A 27,484-nucleotide genomic window follows, 5' to 3' on the forward strand; every position below is an offset into this window, starting at 1 on the left:
AATTAATATACGATAAACACTAGTGCCGCCACATCAACCTATCTCAACTATCCGTCAAATTCATTCCGGAACTGGTTCGAAATCCTGAATGGATTCAGTATCGAATCTTGCTCAAAGAAAACAACCGGTTCCGACTCTATCGGTTGATGCATTTGAGCTGAAATTCATGATGCAAGTCCGAATCGGTTCCGGACTAGTTTGACTGGGTAGAGGAATAACCGCTGTCAATTCAGTCGAACTCAGCCACAAAAAAACATGACGACAGTAGCGGACCTGGTTTGCACATCTCAACTACCTTCGAAACCGTTAGAGATTTTACACAAGTTTAATGCTGAAAATGGACCTTTGTTCTCTGTGATAAAACTTTGAATGCTGCTTGGGCATTCAGAGATCCGAACCGGTTCCGTAATGAGTTTATAACTGCGGAATGTTGCATAAACAAACCCGCACTATCAGCGTGGGTTGCTGGCGAGTTGCAGCGGGTTGCCTAGAACAATGTTTCAATAGCCTACACTGAACAGAAACTGTTGCAATTTATCGTATGATTTGTCATACGAACGACACGAAAACTCAATGTTGACATTTTCGAAGAGCAATCATCCAAAAAACAAATTAATGCAAAATCGAATGACTTCATGCCTTTTTCAGAATTACTGGTTTACGATTTTTGAGTGAATAACACAATTCGCAACGAATTACTTGCATTTGCTAAAGGGAGGTGATGACCCTGATGATGATCATCCCAAATATCAACAACCACCATTCCCGTTTCATCAGTTTTCAGTCTAAGGGTTGAATCAAATCGCAATCATATGGATTTTATGCGCTTGCTACGATTACGAGAGAAGCTTTATCCATTATTTTTCTTTCGTTATTAGTAATACTGCCCATAAAAGCATAAGAGTCCCATATGGATTTTTTTCGAAAATGAGTTATCGGTTTCTAGCAGAAGTGTCAATGGAACATACCCAATTTTTTGCACTTCTGCTAGAAAGTGCAAAAATGGTGCACATCCAGTGCATCCCACTACACCGGTGTCAATCAATCGAAAATCCCATTAAATTCCTGTGGACAAAACAGCACTATACCCGAATGTCTTGAAATCAAAGAAACCCCTAAATAAATCCGATTTCAAGACGTCGAACGGCAGATGAGCTGCCAACCATCCATTGTTCTACCCGCACGACAAGTCAAGAGTGGATCAACTGGAAACAACAGTAATCCGTAGCTTACCGTTAGATCGACTGCTTGATGAGATGGTGAATTTGTCCAAAGGCCGACTAGCAGCTGGTGTATTTGGGAAATCAAAAACCGTGCACTATCAGAAAAAGGTAAGATTGTTCTTTACTGAAGGTTTTTAAAATTACTAAAGTAGTTTATATTCCGTTGAACACAGATAACCGCCGACGACAAAACTCCAATCACAATATTGCATCTATATTATGTATCACCGCAAAAAGTTCTACAAACGAAAACTAAGGAATTCACCACATCAAGGATGACACCCAGTAAAGTCCAGTCGGAAAATGAACTGGAATTCTTGCTGGTTTTAGATTGTATTCCGGCTCCAATGGCAACCAGACGAAAATCCAGCTTATTTTCTGGCTCGACTTACTGTGCTTTATTGCATTAACCAACAATGGCCTTGTTGATGTTGTCATCACACGAAATAGTGATAAGACAAATGCACCATTCAAACCATCAACTCAACCATTCAACTATAAGATATCAAAACCACGTTGCGTGGAATAGGTTCCGACAAGACAGCAAAAAACCGAAGAAAAAGAAAAATACTTTGCTGTTACAACGGTTACAAAAATGTGTTCACCTTTGCTTCTTTCCGGTGGTCGTTAATCCAATCAAACCCGGTCAAACCATTCGGAATTTGATTCGGAATCCTGAATGGAACCAGTATGGATTCCAGCTAAAATGCAACAACCGATTCTGAAACCGATTGAGTTGGAATCGGTCGATGCATTTGAGTTGGAAACCATACTGACTCCATTCAGAAATCCGAACCGGTTCCGAAACGAGTTTAACTGGGAACAACGTTCCAATAAAATTGAACCAGAACATGAACCGGAATTTAAACTGCTTTTAGTTAAGGACGATTCAGACGATACATCCGCTTCCGTCAACGTAAACGGAGCATCACCGTTCCGTCAGGATAAGTTTAATACTTTTCTCTTGTGCCCGTTCAAACGTGCCGTACGTCAAAGCGTTCCGTGCCGTTGATGTGTGTGAATGCTTCCATTTTATTGCATGTAACTAATCTTGACGTTCCGTGCCGGTGAAGGAAGCCTGATGTATCGTGTGAATCGTACTTTATTTGTAATACTATCTACAAACCAGCCAGAATTCCAACTTATTTTCCGGCTGCATTTGCTGGGATCAAAATCGACAATCAACAGCATCTCATGGAACATGTAATACTTAATATTTTAAGGCACGGTGCAGGGCATTTGTGTCTCCTGTTGAGAAAATTGGAAATGGATACAACCAGCTCGATCTATTGCAAGTAAGTTTAATTTGAGTATGAACGTCTTTCGGATGGCTATACATTTCGCACAGGTTTTTTAGTTCCAGAAACCTGTTCTACGTGAAGGAATTTTACTACCAATAATGATTCCTACTTCATCATCACGAAGTTAAAGTTTTTTTAGAATCATCAATATGATGCTCAACATTTTTCTTGCTAAAGGAAATCACTGAATGAAAAGCATTTTCATGCTGATGGATCTTCCGGGAGAATTTTTTTCAATGACATCGCTAATAACCATATCAAAGATATGGTCAACGAAGCCCAAGCAGATAATTGTCACTAGTTTTGAACGGTCATTTGAAGGTATGTTGTATCTCAGAATGTGCTATCTTGTAATAGCATAATGATTTCTAGCTTCCGGACAATGCAAATGCGGGCGAAAATCCAACCCGAATAATTCAGAACGCGAATTGGCGATGGCAGCATTTTATGCAATTTAACACATGCAGGTTATTGATGTAATGCAAATATTTCTTTCGTGCAACCAACTGATGCATTTCTGTCAAGATGTAGAAATGGAAAGGTGAGAACATTTTTGTATGTGAGTGAGGTTGTCTTTTTCTTCGAATAGGAAAAAGTGAAGGAGTAAACCTTTTGCGAGTCCAATTGGTTGATTTGATGACGCTACGTTCTGCTGCCATGATTTATAGCATGTAAGAAACCGTTATCCTCAAATATGGCAAATGTTCTCTCCTTCCTACTTCTACATCTTGCAGTATCTTGATATACATGGTGGGTAATACACAATAGAAATACGTCAAATTTCATGTTCGTTTGGATACGTCATGGCCTCTTGGCCACACTCTAACTAGAGTGCTCTACATGTAATATGTTCCCGGACCAACACTCTAGTATCAATAATATCAGCATACTAACGAAGCAGCGACACTTCTTACCTTCTTACGTTGGCTCGTTCGATTGCTGTTAATGGCAACGGGTGATATACCAGTACTTGATATAACATGTTATTTTCGTGTGTCCCGTTGAGGATGATCCTAGATATATCTAGTTTTAGTTTGATCACAGGCTTATCTCCGGTTAGGAACATAAGCTTTGTTTCAATACCCCAAAAAAACTGGTTGTAAAAGTAAGTTTCATTGTTGCTCGTGATCAACGTCGCAGGCAGTTACCAAATTTCAGTTGGATTCACTTCTTAGCAAGCACGTAATTTTTTGAAGTTCAAGTACTGTCTGATGGAGGAGATTAGGTTGCGACACCCTTTGGCGAACCGTGGATTTAATAATCATTCAACCTTCTAGTACTTGGTAGATTATGTTCTACCTCGAAGGTAATTTAGATAGAGGGGTTTTCAGTGTTCTTTTACTTCTCTAGTGTACATCGACTTCAAGCCGATAATGAAGGCATACAAATGTAATGATTACAGTTGATACGATGTATCGTGCATGGCACGGTTTCAGGTTGTATTATAGCTGAACCAACTCTCATATCGGAGAAGTCCACAAAGCTCACCTATTCACATAACGAGGTAATCAACGCTGCGGTTTCAGCTACGGTCAATGTGACTCGCCGATACTCGGAATATCCCACATAAGCCGGTGCTTTCATATTTTAAATAAATAGTTATACATAGTAGACTTTATCTTTTTATTTCTGAGAAAATCTTAAAATGACTCAAATCATACGAAAAATGAAAACAAAGCATCGTTTTGTTTTTCGAATAACTTTTATTTAACTCTTTTATGACATACATGCTAAAAAATAATAGAAGTATCTCGATTATCCTACTTGATATATTCATTAAATATAAGAATATCTTATCAAATTCGACATTCTAGTTATTAAAAAAATTCATTATTGTATTTCTATCCCGAACAATTCCTATTTTGAAATTCAAAACTTTAGCTTCTAAGTTCTGTATGCATATCATTTGATTCTTCCATGCATGGAAGAAATATGTTTGCTACAAAAATCAAATGACAGTCATCCAAAACGCAACTGGCAAATGCTAAAGGGCTGGGTCATAACGAATATCATTCGAATTAAGTCATCAATTTTGGTACAGTGACCGCTCGCCAGCATGTATTTTAACACGTCTAGCCGCCATTTCGTTTACTGGGAATACACTCTACGAAGTGTTTAATCATATTTAGGTATTTTTCTACCTAGTGCTAAATTGTCACGCTGACGGGATACAAATTGAATACATTTGTTCTTCACTATTGCGGGTAATTAGCTACTTAACATCTATTTAGTAATTTTGTGTAAAATATGTCGGACCATTGTAGTCGTAAATTCAGATACGGTTTTTTAGATTCGATTTATTCGTAGTTTTTCATATGGGCAATTACGAAACGATGTCACCCTCTCTGCCAGCCACATCCTATACAATCAGTCAACCAAAACGTTCAAACAATTCGTACGCAGCCAACGCACCCATTCGAGCATACAGTACACTTGTCAAAACAAACAGGAAGCAATCGAGCAGACGGGCTCCTTGTTCTTCCGATTCTCAAACAATGCATCCTTTCGACTGCTGATCTCCAACTACAACTGGAGTACATCGGTACATATTTGTCGAAACAGAGACGACAGGCTGCAGCAGGACCCAAGACCAACCCGAGTATTTGTTCAGGCCCCCTCTCTACAAAGCAGGAAACTAAGTTGCGAATGTTTTATATATTGGGGCTGATGCGAAGGAGGATATTGAAACTAAGCCACACACAACACACATACTCTCCATTCTGTTGTATTGTACAGGGTGGGAGGGGGAGGGAAACATCCCAAATTCAATGGAATATGTTTTGGAAGAGACGAGCATCACAACAAAAACAACTTGAAATGACGATCGAGATTGCGAATGAGCGTCCCAATAAATAGGATTAGAAAAGGATATCGTCAAACACGACGACGACGATGGCGACGACGGCCATGAGGAAATGGACAACTGCAAACAGATGGGTGGACCGGACCGGAAAAGGAATCGTGCCGTTCGAGTTTTCCGAATCATGTCGAGTGGCTGTTGCTTTTCGGTTGAGTGCCTAAACTAGATCACAGAGGCTATAGACTTATGATAGTCATTTTTCCAACTCGTTTGGATGCGTGTAGCCGTAAATAATGGTGGGTGTTTGCTTTTGGAGGGGGAATTTTTAAGAATTTAATGGAAGCGCAATGTTGTTTTTGTGAAGTAAAAATAATGCATTGAAATATTTTCACAATATACCGTGCGTCTCCATTGAAAGCAGAAATCCATTCGAAATACATACATGGCTTCCAATTTTCGCTCATGTTAGAAGGAATAAAAAGAAGCACTATACATCACACTCTACGTAATGAATGCATCGTAGCAAGTCGGGCGCTTCCTTCAACATTGCCAATTGTAACGAAAGCAACAAGTTTCATTTTGATGGAACATTTTCCCAGCTGAAGCTGAAAATGTGTGCAAGCTATCCGAAATCTCTGCTAAACGTAAACGGATGGATATAATTCGCCATTTGTTTGTTCAGAAGAAACGTGTCTGAACTTATCTGCATCATTCTAAATTTGGTACGTCGAGGATTTATTTGCGAAGGCGAAGGTAGATCTGGGTATGTAGAATCTTACTTACACATCAGACACACATACAACCACTCACAACTTATTTCAGACGATGAGAGAGCCTTCTTACATCACATCCAGATGGATCTCGCGAATCGAACGAAAGGCTTACGAACTCTGTAGCTTTGAATAGATTCTGACGTGGTGATGGGGAAGATGGGGAATTTGAATTGGTTGGCACAGATCTTCGTTTCCCAGATTTCAACAAGACTTGAAGACAGCTCCAACTGTAGGTTCAGAGACAAATTTATCAGCAACACACATCGCACACGTGTGTGTGTCTCAGCCAGCGGCATCCAACAACAGGATACGATGATGGCGATGGGAAAACGGTCGGAATAGAATTGCAGGTTTTGTCTGTCGTCGTCGTCGTCAAAACGCTCAAGCCTTCTTCCGCCTTAGATGGAACAAGATGTCATCTTCTACCAGCGAGTAGGTTAGGTAGCTACATAGTCCTAGCACGGTGAATAGTATAAGGATTTACATCGCAACCGACTGTCTCTTCCGAAGAATGTACTGCGACTGACACGAACAAAGAGCGGTTCGTTTAGTTGGTCTTTTGTCACGCGGGGTAAATGTTTTGCCTGTTTGTCTGCAACTGATGATGATAGTACGGATCAGTGCGTCAATCTCAATCTTGAAAAAAGCTATTTGGAAGGATTCTTTCGCTTTTTTTTGTTTTCGAGAGCGCCCGCTACCCATCAACTGATTACCATGCGACGGTTATGAAATAAACGAGCATACTTCACGGGTTATAAAATCTCATCAGTTTAGCTGGCTAAACAAGTTCACAAAACATAACTTTCCGCGGCAGCAGTAATCATCAACCACTCACCGATTTCGAGCGTTTTTATTTCATGATGATGTCGCTCGTCGGTATGAATGGGCGAGTCGTTCAAAGTTTTTAGCGGATATATTACATTAAATGCGGAGGTTTATTGTGCTTGATTATAATTAAACGAGCGGGTAAATAGCCTCTTCAATCTGTGAATCTGTCCATGAAATGCTGACAAAACCAGATGATGTTACGCTACAAGTATTGAGCCAGTTTCAGATTATCTGTCACATCTTCTAGAAAAAATAAAAATGAAATGCTCTATTTTCGTCCAGCGATCATAGGATGATTTAATGTGATTTACATACTTGTACTTCTGGTAACAAGTTTAGTAAACAGGCAATAGAACGACGGACGAAAAGATACCTTTTCCACTTAAAGAGTTTCGGTATAAAATAAAAGTATACTATTGCGAGCCCACCCCTTTGGTTGATGGGTTTGACGGAATTGCAAACATCATCAAGCATATTTCGTGCAGACAATCGCTTTATAATGGTTATTGCATTACGCCTCGATAGTGGTGCATCGAGGAGACCGAGAGGGCTTATGGGCCTGCCCGAACTAACCTTCAACCACTAGTTCGTGTGCGATGGCGTGGCCGACTGGCGGGTAGATGTGGATTGTCTTTTGATGTGTGCCGTGTTTGCAAACACTGTTCCGCAGCTTAAGGGCGTTGTTGCTGGACACGACTTGCAGTGAGAGAGAGAAAATCATTGATCGCACATTCCGATCTTCGGCTCTACCACTGCTAGAGATGTGTCATATTTTCTAAACTTTATAGAAATGATAAAATCGCCCATTACACACTATATTTTTACATGCACACACCAATTTTTTTACAGTTTTTACTGACTTTCAAACAGCTGAACTTTCAGATCAGTAAAAGTTTTGTTTACTGAAAGATCGGTAAACTTGCAGTGAACATTCAACTGTCAAAAGTTACCGACTTGCTCATCACTAAAAACCGAAATTCGGTAAAATTTACAAAAATTGCAAAAAGAGAAATTTTGTCCACTGATAAATATTGCGAATCTATCGGTAATTTTTGCTAACAAAACCGTGAAATAAAAGGTACTGGTCAGTAAAAAAAAAACATGCGCAGAAAAAGTTATATTTGTTGCACTTATTCACAGTAATTCCAGTGACTCAGTAAAATTTCATTCTTTCAATTTACTTACAAATTTACATAAAGTGGAATGCAAAAACTATTTCGTCAATGTTCCGCTATACATCAAGACGGAAACAAACAGGAGAAACTGTTTGAAGGCTTATAAGGGTACGTCATTTAATAAAGTCCAACATCCAGAAACGAACAAACGGCAACAAGCAAGTTATCGATGTTGGAGAGCTAAAAATGTAAAGATTATTTAAACATTAAATTTTATTTGTGGAAAAGGAATTTACTTCTGGATCTGTTCCTGCGGGCACGTCCAACACATCTTTCATGTTCGTTGCACAGATTTTATATTAATTGACTGCTTTCAATGTTCGAAAATTTTAACTCTTGCGACTGCTTCTATTCTTTTTTATGACATGCGAAATGGTGATATTTGACAAACGTGTTTATTACTGAAGCGTTCAGTAGAAATAGCCGAGCTTCAGTGATATTTACATTGTTTTTCAGTATTGACGATTAACTACAGAAATTCGGTGAAACTTTTACTGAGCAGTTCATATTAGGGTTCGCAGTACCGACCCTTTTTGGCGAGAACCGGTACTACGGTACTGAGGCCCTCAGTACCGGTAGTACCGGTAAAGTACCGGTACTAGGATATTTTTTCAAAAATTCGAAAAAAGCTTCAAAGTGAAATAGAATGCTCAAACTGATGACCTTATTCTCAGATGATTGATTTGTGCTGATCAAAAAAACATGTTTATTGTTTTTAATTGATTCGGAATCGCATGAGTCATTTCAGCAGAAAATATTTTTCGTATGCTGCACCTTCTTTTGTGTCGAAATCTAGGCCACTTTGACATCAATAACTGCTAAGCGGTGCGACTTTTGTCGACTTCAAGAGATGGTAAATGTAAGGAACACCATTGACAACAGTAAATCAAAGCGAGAATGGCAGTAAATCCGAGCAGGTTGTTCGCATTTCCTCTCTTGATTTTCTGTAAATTGGTTTCGACCTGCATACCAAGGCACCTTGCTTTCTTGTAAACTATGAAGTTTTGCTGAATTTTCCGATCACCAATAATTACAAATCGCCCCATTTGGAGTAGTTCACCAAGTCTAAAATGGTTAGCTACTAAATCGCTGTTCGTTCTTTTATAAATAAAGGTTTAAGAGCAAACCAAAGACATGAATCAAACCATACACACCTAGAAAAACCTGTTTTAATCCACCTAGAGGTGCAATTGTGCCTTTCTCATTTCTCCAAACTATGATTTAATAGCTGGTTCGTACAATATAACATTATAAAAATGTCTTTCATTCTTAGTACACTTGGTAAGTATATATAAGAGCACCTTTTTGCATTCATCGCGGTATCGGTTTGAATCGGAGTTTTCTATGTGATCGACCTCAACAACCCGTAACTCCGGTGCTGGAAGTCGGATGGAGCTGGAATTTAATATCAGTTTCTGGGGACGCAACACCTTTCATTTGAGACTAAGTTGATCAAATCGGTCTAGCCATTTTCGAGAAACCAATATAACCGTTATTCTGACTTTGGATGCTTCCGGATCCGTCGATGGTGGCCAGTGTGGCCAAAGAGACTTTGAAAAAAAAATCACCTTTTTACATTCATCGCAGAATTCGTTAGAATCGGGATTTGCTGCGTGACCGTACGTATCACCCTGTAATTCAGGAACCAGAACTCGGATCCACACAAAATTCAACAGCAGCTGATGGACCTTTCATTTAAAATTAAGTTTGTCAAAATCGGTTCAGAAAATTCCGAGAAACCGATGTGGAAAAATCAACAAATTTTGTTTTGTAACCATACTCTTCAACTCGTAATTCGAAACAAGATGTCGGTTGAAAATGAAATTCAATAACAACCTATGGGAATATTATACCTTTCATTTGAATCTTAGTTTGTAAAAATCGGTTCAGCCATCTCCGAGTAACCGATGTGGACATTTTGTTAACAAATCCGCACATACACACACATACATACACACATACACATACACACATACATACACACAGATATTTTGCGATCTCGGCGAACTGAGTCGAATGTTATATGAGACTCGGCCCTCCGGGCCTCGGTTAGAAAGTCGGTTTTTGGAGCAATTGCATAACCTTTCTATATAAGAAAGGCAAAAGAATAATATTTAATTAGCTTAATAAGCATGAGTTCAATGTTATCTTCATGTGATTATAATTTGCAAAGGTTGGTGGAATGCGTTTGAACGTGTAGGGAATGGGGGTTTAGTAGAGTGGGTGTGGAGGATGCGTCAGAAATCCTTCATCTTATTTCGGTATACGGGGTGGATGAAGGAAATCTGGGCGTGAGGGTGATCCAAGAAGAGGGGAGTGATGAAGGAGGGAGGTGTAAGAGCAAGGTGGGGAGAGGGGGAAGGGGCGGCTACGCAATACTCAACTGCATATTTTGCCTTCCATTTGAGACTTGGTTTGAGAAAATCGGTTCAGTCATCACCGATGAACCGATGTGACTTTAATTGTGGAATATGCCCGGAATTCCGGACTTCCGGAATCGTCGATAGTGGACAATATATTCAAAGAATGTTTGATTGGCAATCAGTGATCTAGATCTGCGATTAGAAGTAATTTGGTGACCATTTCAATAGTTTTTAGCCTCTGAGGTATTACGATTGTACCGATTTATATGGGAAATTCCAGTGTATCCTTACTAACACCCCTGTAACTCCGAAAGCAAGAGTCAGAACCGAATGAACTTCAGCAGCAGTCAATGGCATTACTGTATCTTTCATCTGAAATTAAGTTCGTAAAAATCGGTAGAGAATTCGTTGTGGAATGGGTGTGATATTAGCTTAGGAACTTGGCGGGTTCCCCGAGGGCGTCATGAACCGTCATAGGTGGCCAATGTGGTCAAAGCTGCTTTGATTGATCATTAGTGATCCAGACCCGCAAACTAGAGTAATGTTACATCAATTTTGATATGTTTTACATCATTTGAACATTATGGTGGTACCAGTTTATATGGGAATTTGCTGTGTGACCGCACTCTTCAACCTATAACTCCGGAACCGGAAGTCGGATCAACTAAAAATTCAATAGCAGCTTATGGGAGCGTTATACCTTTCAGATGAAACTAAGTTTGCGAAAATCGGTTCAGCCATCTCTGAGAAAATTGTGTGAGTTTAAATGACACACACACACATACACACACACACATACACACACACATACATACACACACACAGACATTTGCCGATCTCGACGAACTGAATCGAATGGTGTATGATACTCGGCCCTCCGGGCCTCGGTTAAAAAGTCGATTTTTACAGTGATTGCATAGCCTTTCTTTATATGAGAAAGGCAAAAATAGTGTAAATTTACGTCTCCTGACCATGACATATACGAGCATCAAAAATAACTTAGTTTTACGTTTGATTTTAATTTTACATGACGTTTAATTTCGTAAATCATGTAATTTTACTCCACATACAGCGTTTGTTCTGAATGGTAGGAAGTATAATTTTATGTTATTGCGCATGTAAAGTATATGTTTCATGTAAAATTAAATGGAACACGGTAATGTTCTGTCATTTCGTAAATTACGATTTGTTGAATTGTGTCATGTTTGCAATTACGTCAATGATAAAATTCAGATTTTTTTGGTGTGTAGTATTCACTGAAAAAATCCAAATGTTAATTCTATTTGCTTCAAACCGCTTAAAATTCATATGAAGAAGAAATGCTATTGTTATCACGCGCACACATACCTTCTATGTGTCAACTGTATAAACTATGTATGCACACACATAAGTTATATGTGCATATTATTATAGAACGGGGTTTTATGCGCCTAATAGTTATGAAATGTGAATGTAAGATTAATATTTCTTGTAAATACACACATTAGGTTTATGTGCCAGCAAATAGTGTCTATATGCCTCCGTTAATTGCAAAAATCTATGTGTAAAATCGATAGGCACAACGTTTACTTTTTTTTAGTGTTATTATGCGCCACGCAGTGAATAATGGAAACCAATCAGAATGTCGCTAATAAAAAAATCATAGCATAGCAAATTCAAATTCTTACGCTAGATGTGAATATTTTGAAATATCGTACAAGGTCGTTAAAATTTAATTTCGACAAAATAAAGAAGGAATTTAAACACACCGTTTAGTATAACGGGAGCTAGTAATGTTTAACTTATAGAAGGTAATTAAAATAATTAAAAGTTATCTTGCAGACCGATATTTTGAAACAGGTCCCCCTAGAGAGTTTACATATTTTTTATAAAAAAAAAGTATAGTACCGAAAATACCGGTACTGGCTTTTGTTCAGTACCGGTATTACGGTACCAAAAATGGGTCGGTATTCCCGGGATTTTCGGTACCGGTATTACCGGTACCACAACCCTAGTTCATATGCAATGACATTTCATTGTTTACAAAATACATCAGTGCAGTAAAAACAAATGTTCAGCAATATTCTCATTCGAATTACCGAACATTTGGTCATCATTTGACAGATGATTGTCAATTGCAACGTTTTTGGTGATCATTCAGCAGAAAAGAAAATTTACCGGATCAAAACCGTAAAAAAATTACCGAGCATCAAAACTAGAATTTGGTGTGCAGTATTCCAGAATAATGTTAAGTATATTAAAACGTTATGATTGAACTGATTTTGTTTGTTCAACTGTATATTAACTATAGTTTGCTGAAATAGATGCAATGGGTTCACTTCATCCCCCAAAATTCGTTGAGATTTGATCCCCTTCGTCATGATTCATACACACCATTGAACACAACCAAATTCACACCATCCCAACTGAACTAATTGCTGCCAAAAAATAACAAAAATATTTTGTCAAAAACGAACGCTTTCTCGTACAGAAACTTAGCTGTAATTATTCACTACAGTACAAATCTCGACAAACATATGATTACGGCCTAAAAGCCAACTGTCAAAATCCACTTTGAATGGAAATTCCGGACAAACCGTTACACGCCAATCACAAATGTTGGTAGTAAACGAAAGAGAAAAGTTTTCTCTTTCATAAAATGTTATGAACTGTGTTTGACTAGTAACGGTTTGTCCGGAATTTCAATTCAAAGTGGATTTTGACAGTTGGCTTTTAGGCCGTAATCATATGTTTGTCGAGAAATAGGCGATTTAAACAGTTTGACGTTTGACTCAACTCGCCTAGGAACAAATGCAATTTGCGAATGCGATTTAAAGGCGATTTCAACACTTAGGCAAATTTTCTAGCGGCTGAAAAGGACTGGGTTGTTTTTGCGTTTTTCAACCATGGCGGTTCATGTTTGGCTTAAGCTTAAAATAGTTGGTAAGTTTTGGTGTGCAATGCCAATTTCACCATTGATTCTTCCTATAGTTTGGTGGTGATTACCTAGTGCAGTGATAAGTTTATGTGCGTAGATAATGAATCCAAAAATAAGTATTATTTGTAATTTTCATATGAGGCAATTAAGGGCGATAAAATGGCGCGTTCTCTGGGAGATTTGGGGGCGATTTAAGGGCGCGTAGAGCGGCTAAAATGACAGCGGCAAATCGCCCAAATGTTGCATTTGAAATAGTGCTGGCAAATTGAAAGGCAATTAGCGCATCCGAGTTGGCAAATAGCCCCCCGTTAGCCAGCAACTTGCCCTTTTTGACTGGGTAGCAACCTCCCAATCAAAACGGGCAAGTTTTTGGCTAACGGGGGGCTATTTGCCAACTCGGATGTGCTAATTGCCCTTCAATTTGCCAGCAAATTGCTGGCAATTAGGAAGCTATTTCAAATGCAACATTTGGGCGATTTTCCAACGTCATTTTTTGGCCGCTCTACTCGCCCTTTAATCGCCCAGAGAACGCGCCATTTAATCGCCCTTAATTGCCTAATATGTACAATTACAAATAATACTTATTTCCGGATTCACTATCTACTCACATTAACTTAACAGTATACTAGGTAATCACCACCAAACTATAGGAAGAATCAATAGTGAAATTGGTATTGCACACCAAAACTTACCACAATCTGACGGTCATTAAGACTTTAGGTCAGAGATCTTGTTCTACTATACTTACACACGATTCCACAATTGCCCACATTCGTTGGCTAAATGAAGTGCACTAGACAAACAAAATACAAGCACAGAGAACAGACGTCCATCTTCAGCATTCAACTTGTGTAAAATCTCTAACGGTTTCGAAGGTAGTTTGGATATCTAAACCAGGTGCGCTACTGTCGTCATGTTTTTTTGTGGCTGAGTGCGACAGAATTGATAGCGGTTATTCCTCTACCCAGTCAAACTAGTCCGGAACCGATTCGGACTTCCAGCATGCATTCCAGCTCAAATGCATCAACCGATAGAGTCGGAATCGGTTGTTTTCTTTGAGCAAGATTCCATACTGAATCCATCCACCCACTGAGACGTCCAAAAAATTGTTTCAAAATCGTTCAGCACGGATCCAACGGTGGACGTTTGTTGAACGGTTATTTGGACGTTGTTCGAATTGGTCCAACGAACGTCCTTCATTGGACAATTTTGAAACCAACCGTTCTTAGAGGGCAGGATTTCGAACCGGTTCCGGAATGGATTTGACGGATAGTTGGGATAGGTTGGTGTGGCGGCGCTAGTGTTTTTCGTATATTAATTCAAATGTTTACACATGTTTTTTAAATATTTTTGTTCGATCATGGATGTCTGTTCTCTGTGATACAAGCCAGAACACGCGAATTGTTTAAAAAACAATTTTAAGCTTAAGCCAAACATGAACCGCCATGTTCGAAAAACGCAAAAACAACCAAGTTCATTTCGGCCGCCAGAAAATTCGTTAAAGTATTGAAATTGCCTTTAAATCGCATTCTCAAATTGCATTTATTCCTAGGGGCAATTAGCACAGGCGAGTTGAGCCAAACGTCATGTTCGTTCGCCTTTTTTGACTAGGATCCCCTCAGGTTTAATGGAGGTCGATTTGAATATTTCTCCAATGCCAAACATAATGCTTTTCGAACCAAACTACATCCATCTGATACAATCGGCCCCCGGATGGTCTGCTTCCGGACAAAAAAGAAGCCGTTTAACATCATCGATATATGCGTGATCTAATTAAACAATACTCGACCGTGCACGAAAATACGTATACGTATACGTACCCGCTCGGGAAGTAGAAATTGATGGCGTAGTCTCTGACATGGGCCACAATTGTGAAGCACCCTTAAAGGGCAGGCCCGACGAGAGGGGGGGGGGGTCCAGGGGGCTACAGCCCCGAGGCCTGGGTCTATTTTGGGGTCTGCATTTTAAACTGAAAAAAACAAAAAAGTATACTTAATTTTAATATCATTATATTCATCTACGTTATTAAAAAAATTTAGTGGTAGAAGCGTATTGGAGAAAATCTTAAAATTTGAACTAATTTTGTGAATACTGTGAACTTTTAATGTATTTTTAGTTAAAAGGCAATCTCAAAGATATTTTGCGGTGAGTACAATATTGTTGGATTGAATGCTCAAAAATATAACAACAAAATAGATTTTGATCAAGAGTCCGGTGTCCTTAAGCAAGGCCAATACTTCTTCTCGGTTAGGGTCATTCCGGAGGATCTCTTTGATTGAGAGACTCTCGTTTTTCCTCCTGGCAGCCCGATATGTCCAGCTAGCGGACAAGAAATTGACGCGTTGAGGGTGTCCGGCACTGCCGCGCCAATGTCATGCGAAGGCTTCGGTAATCCCTGATTTCAGCTGGTCTGCAGTCTGATCAAGTGCGGTAAGACGCCAGCAGGCGTGTCTCCCCCTGGCTGCAGGGCGATTAACCTTTTCAATGCCTTCGATGCTACGGTGACCGGGAACCCTACAAGTTGTGTTGAGTGGGTCATATTCGGCCTCGATAGCCTGGATAAAAGGGTGCCCGGATTTCCCCGACTCAAGGGTGGTTAGGTCTATTTCTAGGAATTCGTTATATCCACGCATGCATTACATTCACATAACTTACAGTACGTTTGTGCGAATGGAATCAAGATACATCGAGGATTTCAAAATCGCGCATTGTATACCCGAGATGCGTGCCAGTCTTCAAATTTTAGGTTTGTTCCCAAGATTCGAGACGGTAATTATCTACTCGGCTAAGGATATAGCCGCCAGAGAGTCAGACAGAACAACGACAGGTCTATCTTCTGCTTTCTGTGCCAAAGCGAGCGCGATAGTCGACGCCTGGGTCGAGAACACCTAGCATGGTGCCGGTAGGCGGAAGGAGAGCCCTTCCCGTATTCCGCTTACTCCTTTTCCGATCTCATCTTCGATCTTCGAGCTGTCGGTGATTATCCGCACACGATTTTTATACCTGGTAGCCATGACACGGTTATATTTAGCTCAACTCTGTCGACAGACTTGTGTCCAGATTGAGTCCGCGGGTGTGCTAGGCCCGGTCACGAGCTCGATGCAGACGGGCGATTGGTCTACGTTTGTATATTCCCGATGGATCTCGCTGACTATTTGAAACAGGACGCAGTCCTTTCCGGCTATCCGCTCCGAAGTTCCCTCCACGCAGGTCGCTTCAGTAAGCGTGCTAGGGAGCAAATCAGAAGCACTGCGAATTGTTCCGTGAAACAGGGGACTTTTTGATATTTATGAAACCGTTCATATTGTAGGGCCGATAGCTCGTCATCTCTACCCCGTAGAATATTCTGCAGTGGATTAGCACCTGACCAACGTTCAGTGCAGTGCGATGATCGCAGCGCTTGTGCCGGGAGCTGTTCGTGATTAGTCGAAAGGGTGACGCAAATGTGAGGCGGCGGTCTATGGCTATCCCCAGAATCTTTGGTTCCTTACGTAGGGAACGATAGCCCCGTCCAGCAGGATCGGCCTTCCTGTTCCAATATTATTTGTGCTGCAGAAGTTCATAATCACGAATTTAGTAGGTGACATCGATTGAAAACGCCCCTCGTCTCACTGCACTTACGGGGGCTTGAAGTTCACGACGGGTTCGTCCGATGGTCCTTCCCATCGCTACCAACACAACGTCATCGGCGTAGACGAAGACGTAGATCTCCGCCGGCAGGTTGACAAATAAAGAGTTCATGGACAAAAGTTACAATGTGACGGCGAGTACAGATCACTGGGGGACCCCGTTGTTCTCCGAAAAAGCGCCGGATTGGGCACCTCAGATTACCACCAACACAATTAATCATTCAAGAAACGGCCCATGTTTCCGGTAACAGTATTATAAGCCTTCGCCACGTCGAGTACAGCGGCATAGGCGTGCAGGCCGTCAGTTACGGATTGACTTACCACTTCTCCAAAGCGGATGAACGCGAACTGTCGCTGATCCAAGAATTTATGATTCTGCAGTAAGTCCGTCAGCCGTCTGTTTGCTCCATCGTCTTGGCGAAGCAGGGCAGCAAACTGATTGGGCGAACATCATCCGGTATTTCGTTCCCCTGATATCGCTTTGGGATATCAATTACGAGGACTTCCTTCCATGAAGCTGATAACGGTTCACAACTCCAAATGCGATTAATACTCCTCAATTTCACCCGCTTGGGTACTGGTGTTGAATGTAGCAGTAGTAGTTCACTTCCAGTGAAGGGCTGGTTGTGCATTTGTCCTGAATGAGGTTCGAAACGGACGGGGCTACTCTGTCTTTTGCTTAATTCACAGAAGAGCGGGTGGGAGGGCGCGAACACCAGTGCACCGCCTGTCGCGGATGGTTCCCACTTGTCCTGAGGATGCAGAAAAAGGCAGCCCGGTTTAAGATGCTGGTGAGCTTCTCCGGCATGTATGGAAAGGTCTTTAGCGTGGAAGCACCCAGGAAACACCCGACAGTAGCAGCAAACTAATCATTACGCAGGCCTACCAGCTCGAATAAAACTCTGACTGGCGACAACACGAGTGCCCGCTTCCCCGTGCCAGTCCTGACCGGGTACGTTCCGCCTTGCAGTGATGCACCCCCGGCGGCTGCTGGCCTACCTGTGTCCTCTCCACGGTAAGCTTGTGCCATAGTACACTTAGCTCAGCACCGTCTGCTGTTTGTATATCTCCCGAAGATTTTCACAACAATGCCTTCGGAGATCACGGGTACCTGCACTCCACTGCTTCGACGATCAACACTGGCCATCCAGTGGAACACAAATGGATCTTTCGATGTTGTCCTTACAACATACCGAGCCCTTCTGCCCTTCTTCGTGGCCTAAACCATATTGATAACATCCCAGTACACAGTGAACCGATTTCAAAATCGTGAACGGTTTGCTTGTCGGTTGGACATCGGACTCACCTTCTTATGCAATGCCTAGCAGTAGCCGAGTCTGCCTATCGATTGTGTCACCTAAGTTCAAGTACCCAGGCAACGTTCGACCTGAAGGAGGGCCGCTGTTCCCCTTTGTTCACAAATGAGGCTGTATATTCGGTGAATAACAGTGGGTCTAAGGAGCTTAAGCTAATGCCTAACTCCTTATGAGCCAAAAAAGAAGAAAATTGACTGATTTAGGAATGTAGAATAAAAAACTAGGTTTAGCTAGTCACTAGTCACAACAAACCCTCCAACGCACGGGGATGTCGATAACCTCTAGCATCCCCTAGGCGCGAGACGACGCGCTCATCAGACCACCAGTGCTTTCCATAAAGCACAAATAAACACCAACACAATTACTATATTTAACGGTGAACATTGAGATAGGGTTTCTGATTCCCCAAATCACTTTCGTAAACTAAAACCCGCCAGACCAGCTTCCGGTATCCGTTGTGGCATCCCAAAGTTTCATTCATTTCACCGGATCGAAAATCGAAACCATTCAATAAAAGCATATTCTGTGTTGCTCCTTGTTCCCCATGCGACACCCCTTGCAGTGTCCTATAAGGAAATCGAACCCTATTCCGAAACGCTAGTAAATACCATCCTCGTGTGCAGTGCATACACGTGTGAACAGCACTGACTATTGGCGAATCGATGACGATAAAATTTTAATAGTAGAACCACCGTAAAATCAAATCGTCCAACTTAACGCATTTGGGAGGGGTGATGGAAGGGGGTGGAATACCCAGCATAGTTTCGCAAACTACATTTCAGTCGGTAGATACGTAGGAAAATATTCGGATCGAGACCTACCCCTTGCACCTCCCTGTCCGGATAACTGGTCCGGGGAGTGGTTGGTTGGAATGTTCGGATCGGGCTCGAATATAGGCACCGTTTCAATTACTATTAGCTATCCGGGATAAGCTATCGCTAGGATGCAATATTGCAGCATCGGGTGAAATTTTTTTTTCTCGCAAATTCTCATAATAGCGATAACTAAGCTGTTATTCGAGGGAATCGGTATAGAAGGAGAAACTTCCGGAAGCAGTCCTGTAATGTACGTGATTTTATCGGAAATCATCGTTTGCAATTGATAGTCGGAAAGTTAGCATTGCGGGCCATCTCCGAACCGAAATGTTCTTAAGTAAATTATTGTGAACCTAATTGAAAAATATTATTTTTATTCACAATGAGATTGCTTTGGTTGCCATTGGTTCATCTAGATTATTTTCGATTTGTTTGGTTCGTCAGATTACTTACTTTTATGGAAAAAAAACTTATCTGCATCTATTTGGTAATACATAAAACTATATCCAACGACCTGCTTTTAATTGACTAATTGTTGACATTCTGCAAAATATTCTATCATCGATCAACCAAAGTGGTGAGTCAGACAGTCATATTCAGATGGCGCTGCGGACGCTAAGTGGAAATAGCGGGAGCACTTTTTAGTGGCTCGAATTGCACACGTACTTGTCAAAATATTTGAAGGTTACGATACAATCTGTATAGACAAAATTGCATTTTTATCGCAATATTTTCACTAATTAATACGCAACTTAACACCAGAAACGATCTTGTAAATGATTGCTTTCTGTTTCTAATAAGTTACACTCTATGACACTGAAAGAAACTTATAAAGAACTTGCACGAAAACAAACACGTCCAATCGATGTGTCCGATTTGCCAGTGCTGCCACTTTTAATTTTCCATTTCTTTTCTGATGTAAACTCCAACGCCTTCGAACGCCGATCAGAGATGCCAGGTACTTTTTTCAAATGTCTGCGATAATAATTTTAAAAGTCTGGGAAGAACAAAAAATGTCGAAAGCTAGTGTAACCAAAAGCCTTTATATTCAAAAATCTGCAAATATCTGCAACCAAACTAAGAAATCTGCAAATATCTGCAACCAAACTAAAAAATCTGCAAATATCTGCGTCATCGAAAAAATCTGCAGCTTAAATTAAAAGTCTGCCAATTTGCAGACTTGTCTGCAAATCTGGCATCTCTGACGCCGATTAGTGATAAAGGACGGCTTCGGTGTTGATTGAAATCGCCGAACAACTTCCCAACCAATTCAATTTGAAAATTGCATTACAAACTGTCCCCTCAGCAGCTACCAGGATTACAGATAATTTCCGACGATGAATCCTTCTAATAGCATTAAATACCCACGGGGTTTTATCATGTTCCCCCATAAATCTCAATCCTGTCAAGCAAAGTGAAAACATTCGGGCAGCTTGTTGGGGCCCGCAAGCTTTGCTGAGCTGCCCCCGTTACCGTACCATTAATTAAATTTAATTTCATCCTATCCTTTCCGTTCTCGTTCGTTCGCACTTGGTTTGTCCACGCCGAACAACCATTAGCTTGTAAACTATAAATCTGGCGGAGGAACTGCATAGCACCGAAATCTTCGGGACGGATCTACCCACCAATCACGTTTTTTTCGCCCGCCCCGAAGCGGATTCCCGGCACTTCACGCCCCTTAACAGTAGTTTATGATGGCCGGGCAAATAAATTACAGTCTGGAAAATGAAAATTAATTCTATCAAATTAAGACAATTAGAGAAAGAGTGCTCGACGGCGCCGTCCTTGTCCCTGAAGAGTCGGGTTACTGGCAGCAAGGACGAATGGGTTGAAAGATTAATAAAATTATGTATCTCAACTATTGCCAAGTATCCCTTCGGTTCCGGCTGTCCGGTTCTAGTTGCAAATGTCTACCCAATTGCTTCTACTAAATGGACATTTGGATACAACCTTGTGCTGTATAAAGAAAACTAAAATTGAGCAACAGATTTCCTAACGTTTTCTTTTTTTCTTCTGTTTCTTTTCCCACTTGCAGCTGAGTCAGGACATTGGCTACGTGCTCTACTCGGCGCTCGGTTCGTTCTACATACCGAGCTGCATCATGGTGTTCGTGTACATTAGGATCTACTATGCGGCGAAGGCACGAGCCCGAAGGGGGATACGGAAAAAGCCCTTGAAGCCACCCAGCGAACAGGTGAGTTGAGTACTTTGCGGTAAACACCCAGCGGATCAGCAGATTTATTTGTCCTTGTTCATTTTACTTGGTCATTTTCATATAAATAAAGAAGGATTATATGTACAGTACTTTGGATAACCGTTCACGATAATGACAAAAGCGTATAAGCTCTTGGAAACTTGTCAGCCAATTGTATTCGAGTATATAATAAGCGTGGCTGTAAGGCTAGCGAATTCGCCAATGATTATAAAGATTGATGGCTATTTTGTACTTGCAGATGCGGAAAATTTTAAATAATGTTAAATAATTTTTATATTCAGTTCATTAGGTTCCCGACTAAGTACATCTTACACCTCAACAATTTTGCTCGTCCAAACGGGATGAAACAATCGTCGAAATTTATTGATTTGTTACTCTTATATATTTACTGGAGGCGTCGAAATTTTTTTTGGTTGCATTTGGATTGGAATCCATACATAATTCATTCAGGATTATTAATTAACTTCCTAATGGTTTGACAGGGAATACGGAAAAAAAATTTCGTCAGTAAATAACTGGCCAGTCAGAAACTGCTTAATAGCCGGTTCTTGAAAGGTAGTCGATGACACGTACAAATCGAAATCCGCAACCACTTCGTTGATTGTGGTAGACATGAAGCGAATCGGAACATAACCATCAATCCCGTAGCGTGCGGTTGGTCAGGTTGGCCCCACCAAGGACGCCATCTTTAGCGTACGCTGTTATCTTGGTCTGCTGTACAAAATAAGTCGGGATAGGAGTGCTATTTTACGGTACACACTAAATTGTTGATCGAAAGTCGAACCGAAGAAGAAAACGAATGTAAGCACCAAAGGGACGCACAACTGAGACTCCAACAAAGGCGCTAAAAGACCACTTCTTGAAGCTATAGCAAAGATCGTGGAGTAAGCCAGATCAATTACCAAGGAGACAACAACTCCATGAGAATTTAAGTCTCCTCTATGTCGGGAGGAGCTCCCCAATGCCACAAAGTAGCCGGTGCTCAACCTAAGCCCAATGAATCCTGTACTAAGGTAAATATCTGTTTTAAAATCACAAGAGCATTCTAGTTTGTCTGGAACCGCTGGAAACTTCTTGGTTGATCTCAAATTTCTAAAATCTGGAGCTGTTAGCATCAGCTCCGGTATAATGAATTGTCATGGTAAATGACTCAACTATTTTTAAGTATTTCTTTCGCCATTTTGTCCCGTCCAGTGCGATTGCCATTCAAAATCTTCGCTTCCTAGAGTAAGAAGTCCTACGAACCCAAAGCTTCAGCAGATTCACGCATGACAAACTCGAATCGCTGTCTACCCTGTCTATCTCAACTTTGTGAGCTACATGCCCGCTCACGCGGTGATCCTTCATAAAAGGCTTGTCGTGAGTATCGCAATTTGCTTGCTCCTACTCAGTTCAATGTGTATGATTTTAAACGAGAAGTCGGAGTCTTTGATGATGAATCTTGTTCGACATCCATTTTACCATGAACTAAGTTTTTTTCAGGGGGGGTTTATTCATTTGCGGACCTTGAACCCGGCGCAAAGCGGAAGACACAATACTGAGAAGTTTCACAAATTTAAAGATAAGTCAAAGGATAGTAAAACAAAAATTTGGTCAAAATTTATGTATAGCTGGAAGCTACCGATTTCATTCAAAGTATGTGGAACCACCTGAAGCCGACAAAGATCATCTCTGTTTCACTCGTGTGTGTAAAAACGTAAGCAATGTCTGGAACATAACTGGAATATTATTACTACACTTGGACTGTTAGTTCAAATCTAATGATACGCACCGTAATCAACAATCCACCAGCAAGATCACACTCCAAAAAAAATTCTCCTCAGTCTACTAGTCTTCAAATACTGTAGAGTGCCGTACCTCAAAAGTTTCTTCGCCTTGGAAAAAGTTTTCACCCATAAATTTTAAAAATCAAATTTGAATTTTTTATGCCAAATGTCTTTGAATGTCATGAAACGTACAGACCTGGTGCAATCTCAAAAGAAAATAATTTTGAAAAAATTGCCTTTCTGGAATTCATTTTTTTTATTTATTTCTAAGACATTTGCCATCAAATAAATTTGAAAGCTTCCTTTTCAAACCTAAAACTCAACTGACTCAAAAAGTTTCAAAGTCTCATAATGGCAATCTTTCAACAATTTTTTTAGCGGGTGACACCTGATCTTCACTGTTTATGACATTCTAAGAAACTTGACATCAAACACGGTTTTGAAATTTCTTAGGGCCCCTCTCCTTTGGTGTTACAAAAAAGCGATAGTAGCGCACCTGGTGGCAATATCCCAATTACTTTTCAACTATTTTTTACACAGCTCGAGATGGATATCTAGGCTGACATTGCGCATCTCGAAACGAAAGGTTTATTGTAAGCAAGCTTTTCTTTTCTTTTTTTATTTGACACGGCTCAAAGCGTTAGCATAACTGAGCCGTGGGTCGTTTAAAAATTTTACAATATGTAGAAATTAAAATAAACTCTCAACTATCTATAGGATCTTGTTGACGCAGCTTGCTGTTGCGTGTTGAAGTCCTCTTCCTTGGTGGTGAAAATTTAGGTGCGTTGTCTGTCGCACCTTGAGGGTCATTCGGTCCGTCTTCTCTCGCGTTTTCGTTCATGTCCATGTCGTCATCGGTACTGCATTCATGATGCTCATGGTCGGATCACAGACTAACAGACATAACACTATGAGGGAATTCCCTCAAAAAACATCGATCCGACAATTTTCCCAGAACACTAGCTCCACCTTTTATTCACAGTCCCAATCACTCATTTACTGGTGGGTTACCCCTCAGGTTTGGGAACAATTTTTCACTAGTAGTCTATCCCCCATATAATTGTTCATATGTCACTGGCGCCATAACTTCAAATGTGGCCACAGTCCCAACTACAAATATATTTGAAATGACCGTTAAAGCGGGCGAAGCTTTGTTTTTGAGTGTTATGTCTGTTAGTCTGTGATCGGATGTTCTTGTTTGTTTCTTGTACTTCCGGGTCGCTGCTGTAAATCCTTCTTCATCGGTGGTTGATTCCTTATTTATGCTGTTGGTTGTTGGTTTGGAGACATTTGCAGTAATCGTTGTTACTTCGATGTTGGTAATGGCAGTTGGTTTAGTGGCACTGGACCTGATCTTTGTTGAGCTGGTGTTTGTTACTGCCCGGTCCGCAGTCGTTGGTTTACCAACCGGTTGTGGTTTAGCATACGACGACTGTATACCGGCTTTGGTCGTCGCAGGGGGAATTTCCTTAGCAACCTCTGCGCAAGGTTTTTCGTGATGTAGCGGCTAATCGCAATGTTGGCACGTAGGAATCTGCCCTGGGTACGTGACTAGTGTTCGTTGAGAATGTACAATACCTTTAGGGCATCTACCTGAGATAGACAAGTAGGAGGGAATAGGTTTTGTCGGCCGCATTCTCACTACACGAACGCCGTTGCCAAGTCCTGGGAAGAAATTCCTCCAAGTATCTTCTTGAACACTATCCACCTCTCCGTATTTTGACATGAGTTTTTTGATAGCGGCGAAACTAGTACGTGGTGCCAGGTCATGTAGCTTTATTTCAATACTGTCATTGTCGATATACGTTGGGATGTTGTATAAAGTGTCATTACATTCGACGGCATGTATCAAGTTCTTCTGCGAAGCGAATGATTCTGCTTGGCTAATGTTTTTGAACGTAATCAGTACCGCATTACGTAAATGATGGAATTGCACGCCGCTAAATTCTGCTATGTTGAGTTTCATATTCACCTTCAACAATTCCTCAACTTCACGAATCGATGGTCTTACCGGACATTTCGAGAAGTCAACAGCAACACAGTTTATCCGCAACGGGACATACTCTTCCTTTGTATTATCACTCATTGTTTGTTCACTTTTCACACACTAGGTAGAAGCACAGTTTATAAAGAACAGTTGCGCAAAGACTGAAGCAAATCTACCTATTGAACACTCAAAACGTCTACCTATCGGACACGAAGAATGCTCGAATGCGTGGGGAGTATCGTTATGTGATTATAATTATGAGAAAAAATTCAATTATGTAATATTAACATTTAAATAATGTTAATATTTCGCTTAATGACAATTATTAAAAAATATATGCTCACTGATATTCAAATTTGGCACTATTTCAAACACTGGAACAGCTCTGGGTAGTGTTAATAATCTTCCACCGACAGTGGAAATATGAAGGTATTTCTCATAGTTAAAGTGCAGCTAAAATTTTGACAAATTTTTGTATGCATTCCACTTATACATATGTACCTGTTTCAAATTTATCTTACGCTGCAAATTCGACTGTTTTTTGTCACACCCCAATCAGACGACAAGCGGCAAAAATCAATGCATTTCGTTCTTAGTTACGAATCAGTTGAGAACCGGAAAAAGCTTAAATTCTTTATACGATGTTATTTATCGTACTGATTTTTAAACACTTAATTTTAAATTTTTAATTGCACAAAGTTAACTTCTAACTGAAGCGTTCGGGTTAAGTCATTTGAAATTTAACTAAAAATAAAAGGTTGCCAAAATTTAAAAAAGACCAATGATTGGTCCAATGTTGCCAATCCTCTTTACGCAACTCTACTATTAAAAACTCTGGGTAGAAGGAATCAATTTTTGCTTTTTCAAATAGACAAAGCGGCAGCGCACGGGTAAATTTGATCACTTGGCCTGCTATAGCAGCGGAGCGATTTATAGCTTCTGAACTGAGCAAGATGAGAAACCGAACTGTGTAAGCAAGCTTGTATGAAAAAGTCGATTCGAAATGGTTATTGGTTCCATACACCCAAAACAAAAATCTCTTGCAATAGTTGCAAGCGACAATCACTTGCAAATAATGTTAGCATCGCTTGCAATTTTGCAGTGAAATCCGCTTGCAACCGCTGCAAGCATATAAAATCACTTCATCTCTCGCTATACGTACATACGTTTCTTCAACACACTGTCAAAAGATTTCCACCACATTCAACTTGCTAATGCTGGTTGGTATAGCACCGCACGCCGAGTTTTTATTTACTGTCTGCTTTTTATTCATTCTTCAATCTTCATCAACATCATCAAGCTCAGTATTGTTGCTTACTCATTACATACAAGGAAGCATCGAATTCCGGACGTGCTGATTGTACGAGTTTTAACGCTCCGTTTTTATGTGTACAAATAGATCAGTGGTTATAGTCTGTACAACGATGCGTAAGGGCACGAGTTCAAATCTTCGATGCTTCTTTTACTTTTTTCATCAATCGTGAAATCATCCAAATGTTTATATATTACTTTTATCCACCAATAATTATCGGATAGCATGGTTGGATGTATAAAGTGTTGGTTAGTGATCTGTTCGTGCGCAGCTCGGTTTTCAATGCCAGTTTTTTATCTAACGCATATTGGTCACCAATACACATACATCGCCAATACAATTGTTTTTTTCTGTTTCTTGCATTACATGCAAGAAAGCTTCTTGCAATTTTTGCACATTACCAGAACGCCTGCAATTTTCGCTCGTATTTATTGCATTAATGTAAGCGAATCTTACCGGGTACGTTTTGGGTGTAATGCCGCCCCTGTTCTTAGTGATTGACTCTCATTCTACCAGTTACATTTTTTGCACATTGCCAGAGTACATTGTAAGAAATTCATGCATTATTGGTAGCGTTTCGTTCTTGATTGATTTTCGGTGTACTGAACCTACATCAATTAAAGGAGGGAGATGAGTGGCAGCACTGGCGAATCGCCCGGACGTGTTGTCGTTAACGTCCAGTATTTTTCAAAGTTTTTCAGTGATATAGAATATAGAATCAACAGGAAAATGAAATCAATCGTTTAGTAGGTAGTTTTTCCTGTTGAGTTACGTGTTAGTAGGTTGAAATATCGCGAGAAAATTGTGATTTTGAATAGAAATTCGTCACACCTTTGCCATTGCAGTATGTGAAGCAAGACGCGAAAAAATACGCCCGTTCGTTCCGCTTAGCGCCTGCAGCGCCGCCTAGATCTGAGTAGCGGATGCAACAATTTTACGGATGGAGGAGAATTGAGTTCTTTGCGACCGGTCTCACGAACACTAATGAAGTTTCCTGGTTGAAAACAATCCCATTTACTTTTGCCGTCTTTGTTTATTATTTTCCACCAGCTTGTAATGTAGTA

The 27,484-nt window shown here is 40.5% G+C and overlaps 1 protein-coding gene and 1 long non-coding RNA gene across 2 annotated transcripts in view; both read left to right on the forward strand.

Moving 5' to 3' along the window:
- The window catches only part of LOC131681819 (alpha-2Db adrenergic receptor), a 580,412-nt gene that overhangs the window by 520,635 nt on the left and 32,293 nt on the right, over positions 1–27,484 (forward strand). Inside the window, exon 3 of the mRNA XM_058962874.1 lies at positions 21,176–21,334. Coding sequence (XP_058818857.1) covers positions 21,176–21,334 — 159 coding nt within the window. The remainder of the gene's footprint in view (positions 1–21,175; positions 21,335–27,484) is intronic.
- On the forward strand, positions 2,086–4,034 carry LOC131681840 (uncharacterized). Its single transcript, XR_009303989.1, has 3 exons — positions 2,086–2,845; positions 2,897–2,991; positions 3,875–4,034. It is a non-coding gene; the product is annotated as an uncharacterized LOC131681840 (long non-coding RNA).

Source organism: Topomyia yanbarensis, chromosome 1 (assembly GCF_030247195.1).
Source record: "Topomyia yanbarensis strain Yona2022 chromosome 1, ASM3024719v1, whole genome shotgun sequence".
In the NCBI taxonomy this organism is placed as follows: Eukaryota; Metazoa; Arthropoda; class Insecta; order Diptera; family Culicidae; genus Topomyia; species Topomyia yanbarensis.